Source organism: Toxotes jaculatrix, chromosome 19 (assembly GCF_017976425.1).
Source record: "Toxotes jaculatrix isolate fToxJac2 chromosome 19, fToxJac2.pri, whole genome shotgun sequence".
NCBI classification, from domain to species: Eukaryota; Metazoa; Chordata; class Actinopteri; family Toxotidae; genus Toxotes; species Toxotes jaculatrix.
The window spans coordinates 4,251,418-4,266,775 of NC_054412.1; the positions used below are offsets into that span (position 1 = coordinate 4,251,418).

General features: G+C 43.6%; 1 protein-coding gene across 1 annotated transcript; it reads right to left on the reverse strand.

Moving 5' to 3' along the window:
- Positions 1 to 1,115: 1,115 nt before the first annotated feature.
- tfap2d (transcription factor AP-2 delta (activating enhancer binding protein 2 delta)) lies at positions 1,116 to 14,952 on the reverse strand. Its single transcript, XM_041064666.1, has 8 exons — positions 14,914 to 14,952; positions 13,706 to 14,224; positions 10,268 to 10,328; positions 5,392 to 5,557; positions 3,613 to 3,731; positions 3,354 to 3,495; positions 2,383 to 2,496; positions 1,116 to 1,332 (listed from the first exon to the last, which is right to left on the reverse strand). Exons 1-8 carry the CDS (start codon positions 14,950 to 14,952, stop codon positions 1,116 to 1,118), a joined length of 1,377 nt encoding a protein of 458 aa, XP_040920600.1.
- Positions 14,953 to 15,358: the final 406 nt, after the last annotated feature.

The window sequence follows — 15,358 nt, forward strand, 5'->3', positions numbered from 1 at the left end:
GTAACGACGGCAACCGCAAAGTCGCCTTTTACAAAATGGCTGAGTTGGACCCTTCTCTCTCACTTTCACTGTCTTTATCTCTCACTCACACACTCACACACACTCACACACACACCAAAGTGTATCCTACCCCAGGCAGTGGCGTTACATCAGTCTCACATCCAGAACCAGTCTCTTTTTCTCTGTCGTCCACATGGTAAACACACTGGTTGCTATGGCACTGATTGTAGAGCGTAAAAATAAAAAATTGATGTGGTTCAAGTGTTCTCACAGGTACAGGAGGGGCGTGAAACACAGACTGTGTGTGTGTGAGAGTGTCTCATGTATCTGGGTTTGGGTCAGGGGTCAGTTTTTTTTTTTTTTGTTGAAAATGTTTGGAAAGTGAAATTATTTTAATTCAGTTGACTTTAAGCAAAACAGGGACCTTTGTGGTTGATATCAGAGATTTTTCTTGATTTGAATTTAATACAAAATGGATAAAATGAACCTTCAGAGGATTAAAAAAAAAAAAAGTGTTTCAGTTTTTGTATTTCTGCAGAAACGCTACACCTGAATGAGCTGGACTGGGATCAAATTGCCCAAAACCCTTTTGTGTGTGTGTGTGTGTGTGTGTGTGATGTGTGTGATGTGTGTGATGTGTGTGTGATGTCTGTGTGATGTGTGTTATGTTGTGTTGGCAGTTTCCACCCCTGTCCTGGAAAACTCTGATGTCAGCATGTCCATGTTTACTTCCTGTTTTCAAAATTAATAAATAAACAAATAAAAGTCTTGGATGAGTCACAGCCGTCTCCATGGCGAGGCTCCTCCTTGTCTTATCGCACACGCACACACACACACACACACACACACACACAGACACACACATACGCACATAAACAGCACACACGCTTACAGGAGGATGTGTTATTTTCACTCCCACATCAGGATGTCTTATTTGGGACACTTCAGGTTAGTGTTACATTTCAACATAAGATAAATAAATAACAATAAATATGAACTGTCCCAATGAAGACACAGTAATGCATGGGATTTAACAAATCCTTTCCAAGTTCACACACGCACACACACACTCCTAAATGCAGCGCTCCAAGGCACGGGGACAGGGTGGGTGGGGGCTACTCAGTCTTTTCTGTTTTCCCATCTTTGCTCTGGGGCTCGGCTGTTTTCCGGAGCTGCGTCTTTTCCGAGCTGTTGTTGATCTGTTGGTCGGTGGGTCCGCTTGTTTTCCCGCTCGAGTTTTTGTCCAGGTAGTTGAGCATCTCGCTTAGGACCGTCTGGAAGGTGCTGAGAGCTGCACAGACCGCCGGCGTGCCGAACCCGTGAGTGATCAGACTGTCAGGAGGGAAGACAGAAATGATCATCAGAGCCAGGGCAAACTAAAACCTTTGATCCACTCAGGCGCAAATAGGAGTCAACACGTCACTTGGGGTGATGCAGGTTTCCTGTTCTTCCCTCAGTCTGTACACTGCAGTGAAACCTTCCCCTCCCTGTATTATGGAGCCTCTAATCCTGCTAAAAGAGTTTCTTTAGTTGGACTAAGCCCTGTCAGAGAAGAGTTTTAATGTCCTGTGATGGTCTAAATGCTGTTTCCACCCTGTTTCCATTATAATTCATGTGGAAACACTGAAAACTACAACTGTTTCATCAAACTCATTATCACGTTTGTGCAAATTACTAAATTTACTAACTATATTACTATATTTCTTTGAGGTTCCAAAATTTAGTCTACCATAGTGCTCTTAATTCTGTTGTTTTCAGTTTCTGTGTGTATTATAAAACAGAGTTGACCTCCCAATTAAATAAAAACACACGCTAGTAAAAATATGAAAGCACCACAAGGCTGCAGGACAACAACAGACAAATACACAAAGTAAAATAAAAAATAACTGGCCATAAAATCAGTTTTATGAATCAGTTTTATAGTATGATACCAATTTGCTTTCCCAGTTAGATCCTCAGGCAGGTTCTTGCAGAGTTAAATGCCCGGTCACCTTTCAAACCAGACTTTCAAACTGCCAGAAGGAAGCTGCTGTTCAGTCTGTCATGTCTGTGTTTATACAGCCCAGCTCATATCTTGTTTCTCAGCTACAGGACATTTCCCTTTGGAGATTTGATAAAACTGTATATTCTGCAGAGGATGACGCCATAGATGTGACATTTCTGCTAACAAGCCGCTGTTCCCTCCTCCTCTGTCGCCTGTGCCAAACAACAATCTGCACAGCTGCATCTTTTCGAAAATGGCAAAGAGGTCAGAGCCAAAACGGAGAGCGGCACGGAGAGCAAGAAAACTGTCTCCTCTCAGTAGTTTTTATTGTAGAGTGTGAGTCCAGATTGGAATGATTGTTCATTATTTGTTATACATTAAGCGTGTGTGTGTGTTACCTGAAGTGTGTGAGGTGTCTCTGGATGTCCAAGTCCAGGATGGGGGTTGGTCTGGAGGAGCCCAGAGGAGAGCGATCTTGGCTCAATAAGTCCTGGAACTCCTTACAGATTTGCCTGACAGACAGAAGGAGGGAGGGATTGAGGGTTTACCATCTGTCCCCAACACAACCGTCACAATTTGTCTTTTTTATTTTTTTCCTTGTACCCGTCCTCACCATTTTGGATCAACCCAAACATAAATGCAAGTTATTTCCTCTCAGCAAACTACTGAGGTAAAACTACATGTACGAGCAAGACGAGTTCAATGTCAATCCAAAAACAAGCAAAACATTTTCACAACAGGAAACCAGAAATTCTGCAGATGTAAAGTCAAAGCTGGTTTTCAACATTTGTCCAGGCTGTCGTTTTGAATTTCTTCAAATCATTGTTGGGATGACTTTATTCCTCAGCACATTCAGTACTCCATCTGCAATGGTGCTTTTAAGGATATGATAGAAATACAGCTCTTACTGTTAAATAAATACAGGCCCCATACGTGTGATAATGAGTGTGAACGTGTCCTTACTCAAAACATTTAGGTGATTAATTTGCAGCTATAAAATGATTGTCGAGGGCAAATAAGGTGCTGAGTAAACGTAAAAATCGGAGAAAAAATTGGCTTTAAAAAATTTCTAGGCCCTGCTGCACCTCTGGAACTGATCATGATTTTCACCTAGACTTCGAGGCTTATATCCAAACAATAACTTAAATCTTTAAAAAAAAACTTGTGGCCTGAAGGGTCCAACACAATCCCTCCAAGAGAAGAAATCACTGACTTCAGGATGATTTCAGAATAAAATTGTATTTTGCAGAGAAAGCACAAAAACAGTTTAAACCATAAACTATTTCAGCACGCCACCTTCCTGCTTTATTTATGTGTGTTTGTGTGTATGGTGTGTGTGTGTGTGTATGGTGTGTGTGTGTATTCTTACTTGGTAGCCAGAACCATTTTCTTGCGTGCGCTGGTTTCTTTCGGCTCACTGTGCTGCCTCGCCAAATGCTCCCCCACTGCCTTGCTGGGAAACTCTGTCTCACAGGTGTAGCCAAAGTCCCTCGCCAGGTGGAGCGCCTCACCTGAGCACAAACACAGGAAAAAGACTGATGAAACAAACGCCAAAGAGGATTAAATATAAAACGTGCTATATTAAACTGTAAGTTAAATATCCTGAGAGACTTTAGAAAGACCCTCACCTTCCACCAGGGAGGTGAGCAGTGTGACGTTGGCAGCTTTCCTCCGTCCTGCCGGCAGGTTGAGGCCTAGACGGTCTAATTTCTCCCGAAGACACCGGCCCCCGTTCTTAGACTTCGCTCTGCGGAAAAGTAAAACAACTTTACATCACGTAGCCCACAGCATCACACTTTTTAAATATACGACACATAAAAGACAGAATATCTGGATCACATATCACTGATCACCCAATCACTTTTCAAAGAACCTGAGCCAAAGTATGGATATAATCATCCGGCCTCCTTATTCTACAAAGAAATGTGTGTTTAATTAAGTCTTGAAAGTGAGGATGGAAGAATATGGATTTGCTTTGCTTTGACAAAGCCATGAAATTAATCATAACATCAAAGAGTATGAAATTAAAACATGTCAACTCATTATGTATCAAATATACTTTCTTTACACATAGATATAGTCACCAGTTCCCCTGAGTTTCCTCCTTTATTGTTCGAGCATTTGTCTTTCTATACCCAAAGTGAGAAGTTCTATTTTGGAAAACAGAGGAACAATGGTTCCTGTCATTGCTTATTTTCTTAAAATGTATGTGCTCAACTCCTATCCCAGAAAACTTTAAAAATCCTTTTTGGGGTGTTTTGGTTGAATTTACTTTTATTTTTCTATTATTTAAAAGATGTCTAGACAGATCTACCTGCACAACAGTTTCACTCAGGATGAAATTCTGTACATTTACACACTTCTCACTCTTTGGCAAATGACACAAATCCAACCTGAATGTGAAAACGTGGCAAAGGTCTCCAGCTGTTGCAGATATTTCTGTGATGTCGATTTGATTTTATTTTACTCCAGACGAGGATCAACACCTCTATTTGCAAGTTTGTTTTTTGTTTTTTTTACTTTTTTGATGCCTCATCTTGTAGGACCAGCCATACTCTCTCTCTCTTCCCCCCTTCCCTCTCTCTCCACCTCATCAATAATACAGCGCTGGCAACTCTTGCTTTCCTCTGGTTCCTCTGATCCTGGCATGCTTTGGCCTGGTCTCGCCTCCCTCTGGCTCCCTGGGCATGGCGGCGCGTGCAGCCCCGGCCCCTCGTTCGCCTACAATAGTCTTTGTGGGCGCTACTGTATATCCTCTGATTCATCTGAGGGCTACAAAGACTCAGGCAGCTCTCTCCACTGTTCACCAGCCAGATTTACGCCCAAAAAAACCTGTGCTTTCACTTTTAAAATCCCCCTCCGTTACACTCGCCTCATCACTTCACTATTATTTTATTAAAAGACGGTAGTTTGGCTGCAGACGTGGGGTGGACAAAATAACAGGAACATTCTGACACTCTAATAGAACCATGCACTGAGTTATACCTTTCTCAGTGTTTAGGTTTTTGTGTCACCGTCTCTATAAATTGTTGATTTAGGACGTCATAGTTTGTGTTATAGTTTTGTTTTTCATTATTACAACCTGAAATGTTTCCTTGCTACTTTATCCACCCTTTTACTATCACACTTTTTTCTAATATAATTTAATAGTGATGTACTCCATTGACGTTTGGGTTTCTCAGGCTCTGGGGCTGATAGTGAGTGAATTCCATGGTTTAAACATTTTTGCCCAAATAATCAAGATGTTGGTCAGCTGTCAGTGAGATTTGTGAGAGGGTATTTTGGACCTTGTTGCTGAATGAGGAACTTTTGTGGTTGTAGTTACTGTAGAATTAGTCTTGACGGCTGTGACGACCCTTGTTTTTTTTCTGGGTGTACAGTCACATTTCTGTCCCGTCTGTACTGACCTGCGCAATATGCCGCCCAGTAAGGAGGCGTTGAGGCACTCTGGCGGGGACAGTCTTCTTTTCACCTCGGCGATGGTGACTTTGTACTTGGAAGTGGAGCTGAGCAGTGACAGCCGGCCCGGTACCGAGCAGAACAGATCTGTGGGATTCACCACACATGTCCCCCCTGTGCACAAACAGCAACACACCTGTTAGAACAAGCTCCAGCAGGGACAAGCGGCAGCATCACTGGAATGGTTAGGGTGTCGGAGGAGTAGCTGACCACAAAACTGAAATGTTTGTTGTTGTTGTTGTGCTCTCACCATCAGCTGAAGCACTGGTTGAGGTTCTGTGTCCTCATAACACAAAGTGAGTTAGCTACAGCAGCTCCATGTCAGCCTTCTGTAAGACGACTTCAGCAGCCAGAAACTGGATCTTTAAACTCATTAAAATGGCAAAAGGTGACCATCAAATTATCGCAGATGGCTGGTGCTGCATTGTCAAAGTGTCAGAGAGTGTCAGGGAAGTGCACAAGTGTTTTATGAAACTGCAACTAACAACTTCAGGTGGCTTTGAGGACAGGCATGGAGCTGTGCTAGATAACTGACTCTGTGTATACAGTCTCCACCAACCCGGCTGTTTTCAGGGCTACTGTAGGCTGGTAACTGCTTTTTCTAAATGAATGGCAAAAATTCTTTACTTATGTTTTGGGGCCACTTGTATTACCATCTGTAGTTCTGTGTAGTAAAGCTTTGGTATATTTTGATAACAATATGCAAACAAGATCCAGGCGCTCTGGATGTTCAGGTTCTCTGTGTTTGCATTTAAACATGTTAAGACAAGGACACGACCACAAACTTCTGTCTGTGCACAGAAAATCCTTGAGTCACAGGCCATGTCCTCAACCCTAACCCTGAATGTATCAGAGCTCTGGAGTTTTGGTTCAGCATTGTTCATGAAACACTCTGAGACATGTACTTCTGCAGAAAACATGCTAATTTGCTTTTACATGGAAAAGTTTCAGTGGATGAACCCTGAGTGGATCCTGCCTCAGGGACAGGTGTGCAGACACTGAGGCTGTTTTGCACCTTTGTTCTCGGAGGGTGGCTTTAGCTGTGTACAAACTTTGCATGAGGTCTCCCTGGCTCTTATTTCAAAGGATAACACATATCAGGGCGCGATACAAGGAATAAAAATCAACTACGTGTCTGTGAGCAGAACAAACAGGAAGTCTCTTGTCCCATTTATTGGTGCAGTAATGTAATAATATATCTGCAGTATCTAACTATTCACAATAAGGGAATGCCCAGAGACTTTACTGAAGATTTTTCCACGTTTTAAAAAATAATGAATGAGAATTTGTCCTTTTTTATATAGACTACCTTTAGTTTGACACACACACACACACACACACACACACACACACACACACACACACACACACACACACACACAATGCTAATCCTGTGTCAATGCTAATTTATCTTTAGAAGTAGGATCGTTTTTTTTAGTCCATCAAAGAACGCTTAATCAGCCAGTTTATCTGACAAATTCAAAATATTATTTTAATCCAAAATTAAGCCAGAAGTGATAGTGATAGTACTGCATACTCAGCACATAAAAATACATATGCTCAAGTAAAATTAATCTTCAATGACATGGTCAATGTTTTTCCTCTCAGCACTTCATCAGACTGCTTTTCACTGGTTAAATATTACATTTAGTTTTTTTTTACTATGTACATATATTTATATTTCTGTTTCAGCTCAATATTTGTCTGTGTGTAAGAACTGTCTGCTGCAGTCCCAGGAGGGAAAACAAAAACAAAACCTTCCTTTAATCATCTTCCACCAACCACCAAGTTGATTTCATTGTGTACTTGAGGTTCCTGGCTGTGTGAATAAATGATTGTGGTTGTGATAGTGAAGGCTCTTTCACATTATTAATTGCATCTGAATCAGTCTTGCTGGATCCTCGTGGAATATATCGACTGTTCTGACTAGGCCTATTATTATTAAACTTTCACTTGAACTAACGTCTCAAGCAGCTGAAACGCAAGGTTTCCGTCTGATGTACTGTAGGCTATATTCTATTATTCATCTCCCTCATTATCAAATCTAACAGCAGGGTGTGTCGCTTTGTTATTAGGCCATGCTGGATATGATGGAATGAAGAAAAAGGATGCCATTTAGGCCGAATAGAACACCGCTGCAGGCGAAGATTGGCTGCACACACTAATCTTTTCGGGGCATTGTGAGCAGTTTGGCCACCAGCAAAGCCTCACATGTGACCAAATATAATCTTTACGCTATAGTTTCCCCCTCCTCCGAGAAGCTGTTATTTAAAAATCAGCGGAAATGTTGCTGCATTCGCGTCATTTTTTCTGGCCGCAGGAAGGCAGCTCGACCTGTGGCTTCAAAAACATGTCATCCGGGTTCAGCACCGCGGACAGCGGCTTGCGCCTCTCATTTCAGCACGTGGACAGCGACTCGTGCCCACAGCACACCTGTGACAATGCAATAGAGTGGAAACAAAAGCCTGTTGTAGTCCAGTGGACAGCACTTTGCACTTTGCGCAAGGCAGGATGGGACTTGTCTTTCACTCAGGCTGTCAAAAAAATGGAGGATTCCAGGTCGAGGGAATCGATTGATACTATTGGTTAAGCTCCTGTGTGTGTGTGCGCGCGCGCACACGTGCGTGTGCACGTGTGGTGTGCGCGTGTGAAGTCCGGCTCGTCTTTGTCTACTTGTGACACAAACCGGGCAGACCTGTCTGTCAGACTCACGCGCTCTGACAGAGGCGCGCGTCTCTGAAAGCCGCGGGTTCACATCATATTAATTCCCCTAAAAATGTTTTGATTCAAAGTAGTTTGTATTTTATGTTGCCAAGGGCAATCGAAAAGAGCTATTGCCGGTAGTGCAGTCAGTGGAGCGCGCGGGCCCAGAGGCGATAACGGTATTTAAGCAACGGAGAGTAGCCTCGGGCTGCGGCGCGAGCGGCGGGCGGGATCACACGCGGAATCAAGCGCCTTTTACGAGTTTGCCACGAAAATTAAAGAAAAAGAGATACGGGCCAAATGTCATTCTCCTCATATTTTAACAACAATGTTTATAGCCCCAAAAAAGCCCGCCAATGTCTTGACAGTAAAGAGGGAGGCGCGTGCATGGGCTGTGGTGGCGGGGGCGCGCGTCTGACAGATCAGCTTGATCTGTGAGGCTGCTGCTAGAGCTGAACTGGAAGAGGGATAGCAGGGTGATTAAAAACACAGACGACTCCTCCTAAGTAGGATCCGCGTTTCTTGAGTGATTCTCTTTTGAAAAAGGTTATGTGAATATTCATGCCGCCAAAGCCGCAGTCAGAAAGAACAACATTAATATGATCTCGGCTGAATCCGGGGCCCCGCTCGGCATTAGCATATCAAAGCGTGCGCCCGAGGCGAGAGAAGCTATCGATACGGGAGCGGGAGGTAAAGCAAAGATTATTGGTTGTGATGGTTGCAGCGGCTGAGCTCAGGGCCAAATATGGCGCACCATTAACCGAAAGTGATAGCGAAGGGATTCCCGCGTCAATCCGAGAGAAAAGCCCCAACACCTAGGCAGAGCTGATGAAAAATTAAACCCGAGACACAGCCTTCCTCTCTCTGTGTGGAAAACTACACATAGTCCCGACTAAAAAAAAAAAAAAAAAAAAACACAGGAGCAGGCTGTGATGGAGCAAAAGCACCACATCCACAGCGTGTTTAAACCCACTCGTGAGGAAATTGGCTGGTCTGCTGTGTGTTGGTACAGACCGAGTCCTCATCCTTACCTGAAGAGTTAACCTGAGCCGCTTCCACGACTCAGCCCCGATTAAACTCTCAACTAACAATAATACTGCGCTCCAAAAAAAACAATGACTGCTGTGATGCTGTTTACATTACAGCCCACAAATAAAGATGTAAAAGAAAATCTGGCCAGAAGCAGACAAACGCCTGGTACATACCGAGAACAGCTAAATAAAAATAATATTTTTGATTGCCCTTTTCTGTTTAAGGTAATTCTCTAATATATTTTTTAAATCATAGCCTACCGTAGTTTTCTTGCTTTATCTTTATTATTTTTAATCGAGCTGAATTAAATTTATTTTGACAACAGACCTAACAGATCTATACTTTAATAATGATATAGTCCTTTTTTGACATTATAAATTATTTTCCAGCCTGCCAGCCTATTCATTGTTTTCTATAGGCTACTACAAATACAGGATTATTATTTTTACCCCGTGTTTTCATATTTAACATCATTACATACGTGAGATAAGATCATCAACAATGTTTGAGTATTATAATAATTTTATGATCTCAAAATAAACATTAATATTGCATTAAAGTAGTCTGTTTGTTTTATGGAAACAAAGGCAAGCCGTCAGTCTGCACGGTTAAAATGTCGCCTACAGGTTTGACTTCAAAAAGGAAGTGTCTGTTGTGATGTAGATTACTGTGTGACACAGTTCAGCAGGATATGTGTCAAATACACATTTCCCTATACATGTCATGTGCACCATAGCGTGTCTGTATTACGTCAATGCCAAATTAAGTTATGACACTGCTGACACTTAATTTTATTTTCTCAACCAAACTGAAACGCAACACTTGGGGTGGCTGGTGGGGAAGAAAAACACGTGTGTGTTGAGTGACAGTCCAGTTCACGCTGGAGCTGGGGAGCACCGTCTCTGCGCTTGTTGAACAGTGTGTTAGTGTTTAAATAGGCGAGAAAATGGGACCGTTCCCGCTGTAACATGTTGACAGCAGACAAGAGAGGGGTGTTCCTGTTTGTCTGTCTGCTCGCTTGTCTTGTCGTGTGGAGCCGTGAGTGCTCACGGCCTCCGGTACAACAGCAGAGAATAAACGGGGCCTTACCTCTCCGGATGACGCCCCCTTGGCCGTTCAGCACGAGCCCACACTGCGCTTCCACGGAGCCCTGCGGAGACACGCACTCATTAGGACGAGCAGGGAGGTGAAACCGCTTCACCCAGATTTTTACACCGCTGGAGCACAGTTTACTCAGCTGTCAGGCTTCAGATGCAGCAGAACATAATAACGTTTGCCTCGTTTTTCTTTACGTGGGAGCTGTGATGCTTTATGATCAATGAACGGAGGTGTTCGTGCGCCTTTTCACTCACCAGCACACAGAAAATCCATCTACACATAGATGAAAATAAAACATACACCGAAAAGGGCACAGTGGAATAAAGAAAACAGCGTGGTTAATAAAATTTGGAGATAATAATAGCACTATTGTTGATCTAATACGCCCCACGGGCATGTTTAAATGTTTTTTTTAGACCACAACATCATAAAGGACCTATGCGTTCATGCCAATTGATCTGTGGTTCCCAACCTAAAAACGACCCATTGTCAAAACTTTAATCTAATAAGTGATTTGCCCCTTTTTAGATTCTTTAATTTAAAAATTTGATAAGTCTTAAGGAAAAATAAGAAAACACAAGAAAATATTTAGGAAAAGTCAGATTTTTAAAATGTTTCCTCAGTGATCTCATAACCCCTAAGATTTAAATGGTGACACCTCTGGAGAGTCTCGACCCTCAGGTTGGAAGCCCCCTTTTATAGTTCCTTTATATTTTTGTGCAACACAGTTAAGTTTGTCAGTGAGATTGCAAAAAAAATGCATGCATGGCGTGTAAATATCGCACCACTTTTAAGGACATTTGTCTTGTGTATTTTAAGCGTTTCGCGTGTCTTTTAACGCCGTTTACTCCCCACACACCTCCACTGTGGAGAGATGACCATTTCTTTACCGACAACACAACCTGTTGAAACATAAAAATTAACCTGATATAGTTAGTAGATTATGATAATGATGGGGTAGGAGTAGGAGTCTCTGCAGAATATAAGTCAGAAGAAACTAAATGACACACAAAAGCAAAAAAATATATTTGCGTGGTGATAACTCACGAAATAGTTACTCTTACGCTGTTTGGTGATGCCAGGCTGCCCTGTTGCTCGCCCCTTTTGAACAGTTTTCTAGTGGTGGAAGCCTTTTTGTTAGAAAGTGTACATCACTTAGCAGGCTCTGAGTAAGACTGAGGGCACAGCAGAATAAAGGATGCAGCTCACGGTTCACCCAGAAACGAGCTTAATTTGAAAGGCTTCAGGCTATGAAGCGGGGGACAGCACAACTCGCCCAGACTCAGAAATGAGCGAAAAGTGTCCAGAATGTGTTGCAGCCACCAACCTGTTGGGATGTTACTCTGTGGGCTGCACGTAACAAGCACACTGCAATATGTAGGGCCTGCGTAAATCCATATGGAAACCTGTTACCGCCGCCATTTTGGTCCAGATCAGACTCGCGTGTTATCAACAATGTCATCAAGAAAGGAGAACACGCGCTTTTTATTCAGAAAACACTTAATCCTCCGTGCGAGCCTCGAGGCCCGGTCCATGCAGAAGCCCCTGATTAAAATAAACTGGAAAAAAGGAGCTTGTTGTAGCTCTTTCTTAACCAGGTCCTGCTCTGTTTCTTTTCTTCTACTCCGAAGCTAAAGTGATTATAAAATCAATATACAAAACGCAGAGGTCTTGCATGAATTAGCTTAGTGACGGGAGAAAGGTGTGGCAGCTGCTTTTGTTCAGCATGAAAATCTCTTTAACGCGCTCAAAGATGCGACGGGGCTGCACGAGACCATAGGCGCATCTGTTCCGTTCATGCATCCGCCTCGTGCAAGCTCAGGTTCACGAGCCGTTTCTTTCTTTTGCTCAATAAAAGGGTCAAACCTGCGCTGTTTTTATGTCCCGACAGCTTAAAATAAATCTAATATTTTCTATAGCGGCGATCAGCTGGGAGCCAAAAGTAAAAAAAAAAAAGCAAAATAAAATATAAAATATAGTAAAAAGGAGCCTATTAATTTTAGTTAAGCAGAATAAATTACAATTTCAAGTGGCATTATAAAATAACCAATGAGGACATAAAGAACAATTAGAAAATAATTTAAAAAATAATAATGCAGGCTCACTTTTAATTCCCCAAACTCGATACTATGTTTGTAACAATTCAGTATTTTTATTTTAAAACATGTCCTCATCCTTAGACCATACTGCCACACCCTTTAAATAAAGTAAAATAAATTCATCACAGGAAAACTGAATTAGCCTTTTATAAAATAATTTAAAAACATCCGATTACTCTTTGGATTTAAGTGTTTGTCGTTATTAAAATAATACAACTGATTTATTATTGCTGGTATAGTGAAAACATTAAGATACACTCACTGTTTGCTCACTTCTGTAGCGTAATGACATTAAAAATGTCGATAAAGGCGAACTTGTGTGGAGTTGGTAAATAGTTAACGTGACTGAAATTATGTGTCACTGTGTTAAATTGTGTTTAACTAGAGACGTGTTTTAACCAGCTCAGATGTCGCTGCATAAGTAACAAAGTTGATTGACGTTAAGTCGGTAATTGGATAAACTACGGTGCTTTATGGCGCTCGAGCTGGGCATTGTGCCCTGAACCCCGATCCGTTAATCCGCCCTTTACCGGAGAATAGAGCAACCAGCGGCTTTTCTTTGCCTCAGCAGACAGCCGGACACACACACACACACACTCACACATACTCTCTCTCTCTCTCTCACACACACACACACACAGAAGCTCAAGCACCGTGCGAATCCGTTTTCATCTCCACCATTTCTTTACATCGAAAAGAATTATGTAAAATATGGGTCACGTGTGTTCATGGAAAAAATAAAGGGCGGATTTCACAATAGGATTGTATAGACTGCCAGTCAATTAACCTTTAGAAACGGGCCTGCCTTTCAGAGGCACGGTGCCGTGTGGACCTGACATTTACTCAGCCTGTTGTTCAGTCACGTTTGGTTTGGCAACAGAAATGATCTCAAGATGATATCGGTGTTATTTACTCCGAAGTAGGACACGGTCATGTGCCGGAGATAATACAGGCCAAATGTAATACAGCCTCGTCAGTGTCACAGACGACAGACAGATGAAGCAGACAGGCACAGACAGACATCTGGCGCTGTCTTTCTGTTCAATATTTTGGAATTGCTGTGTGGCTCGTACAATAGGGGGGGGAAAGTTTTTCAATAGTAGGCCAGTGGGGCAGGGATACTGGGGCACTGGGTCTTGTGACAGCTACAAGGGTCTGTTATCCTATTCTGTCATATCTCATGTCCTATCTTATCCTAGTGTTAATAAACCAGAAAGCAGAAGCCGGAGGAAATATAAAAGGGAGGGAACACAAAGGAGCTGGATCTCAGGCGCTGAGCTGAAGGGAGACTGTGAATGAGCGGGGAAAGAGGCACGGAGGCCGCCGGTACCTGCAGGTCGTCTGCTGCGGGCGGAGGGAGGCCCAGGCCGGCGGCGGGCAGCAGCCTCTGGTCCGGGTGGTGCATGCCGACGCCGTAGGCCTGGGAGCCGTGTGACGTCATCAGCGACAGGTCATGGCGCCGGTAAGCGTCGAGGCAGCCCAGCTCGCGCCGCTGCTGCTCGTCCAGGCACGAGGACTTGAGGGCCGAGCGCGCGTTGTGCAGGTTGATGAAGTCTGCGGGCTCTCCGTGGTGGATCTGCTGGTAGTACTGGCCCGAGTGCAGCGAGTTCAGCCCGTAGGCCTCCGGGGCCACGGCCGGGTGGGAGTGCTGGAACTCGTAGTGGAAGGACTGGTGGTGGAGGGGCGTGTACTGGTGGTTGGCCGAGAAATAGGGCGAGGCGAACTCCGTCCCCGCCGGCGCCGGGTAGGTGAGCGGGGAGGAGGAGGAGTAGGCGACCGAGGAGTTGGCCACGGACTCCAGGCAGCCGAGCTGCATGAGCCGGTAGCTGTTTGATCCGTCGTGACGTATCTACAAGATAATAAAGAGACGGTGAAATATATGAGCCGTGTCATTTAGCATCAGCCGGTGTCTCCTCTCTCTGCCTCCCAAACACACTCAAAAACACAGCTCACACACTCAAAGCGTTTTTTTCCACTTTAAACCACCTGAAGGAGATGTCATTTCCACACGCCCGGGAGGGGAACGAGCGCACGGCAACAGGAGCCTTCGGTATTTTTTTTCCCTCCCTTTGGCATGCCTGTCACTCTCCTCGCAGCGTTTTAAAAGGCGTGCTGTTATATATTATTATTATTATTACCGAGCTGCTGGCAAATTTACTGTCCCGGCTCTCTCGCTCACACTGGATGGGGAGGTAAGCAGAGTGAGGCACAGCGGAGTGTTCCGCCCTAAAATGTTCTAATCACACTGTTACCGGCTCACACACGAGCCTCATTTGCTTCCACACACTAATAAAAAGCCCCGTTTTTTACCGGCTGCTCCAGTGAGATGCTCGTATCATTCCTACCCTCCATGCACATTTTTATTTTTATTTTTTTTAAATCCATGCGATACAGTATATTCCAGTTCGAGACTTCTTGAGAGCAGATGCTACCTCGAAATGCCTCCGTAACTCACTTTAAACCAAAGAATATTTATCCTACCACACACCGTCTGTAATTTCATGAATTAGAGGATGTTAAGTAAATAAATTACCCTACCTCTGCGTCGTGGACAAGTCCGGGGAAGGTCGCTGACATTGTGCTTTCTCCAAAGTAACCCGTGTTTTTTTTTCTCTCCTCTCTGGCCCGTTCGAATAATAATAAAAACGAGTTAAAATCCCCAAAAAGCGAGAGAAATGGAAAAGTCCCCCCTCGCGCGCTCTCGGTAACGGCAGAAAGCTGGCGGAACGCGAGCGTCTCCCCTCTGCACGGACGGGGCTGGCTCACGGATTTTGTACTTGCAGGGTATTTCTCGGCTGATGTCGTAGGTCCCTTGGTAATATAGAAGTTTTGAAAATTAAGCATCAGCACTGAGGAATGGGAGGACAATAGACGGAGCGGAGCATCCCAGGAGACAAGGAATAAATATTGTATCTTCGCCTTAATAAGGAACCAAGTGCTTCTTTCAACATTTTCTACGCTTTTTGTGGACATTTTCCTTTTT

What these genes read in the sequence shown, in the direction of transcription:
- tfap2d (XM_041064666.1), bottom strand. Translation starts at nt 14,952, where the DNA reads ATGTCAGCGACCTTCCCCGGACTTGTCCACGACGCAGAG. An exon ending in GACTTGTCCACGACGCAGAG is followed by an intron (nt 14,225 to 14,913) that starts GTAGGGTAATTT and finishes ATTATCTTGTAG; the next exon opens with ATACGTCACGACGGATCAAA. An exon ending in CTGGGCGGCATATTGCGCAG is followed by an intron (nt 3,732 to 5,391) that starts GTCAGTACAGAC and finishes ACTTTTCCGCAG; the next exon opens with AGCGAAGTCTAAGAACGGGG.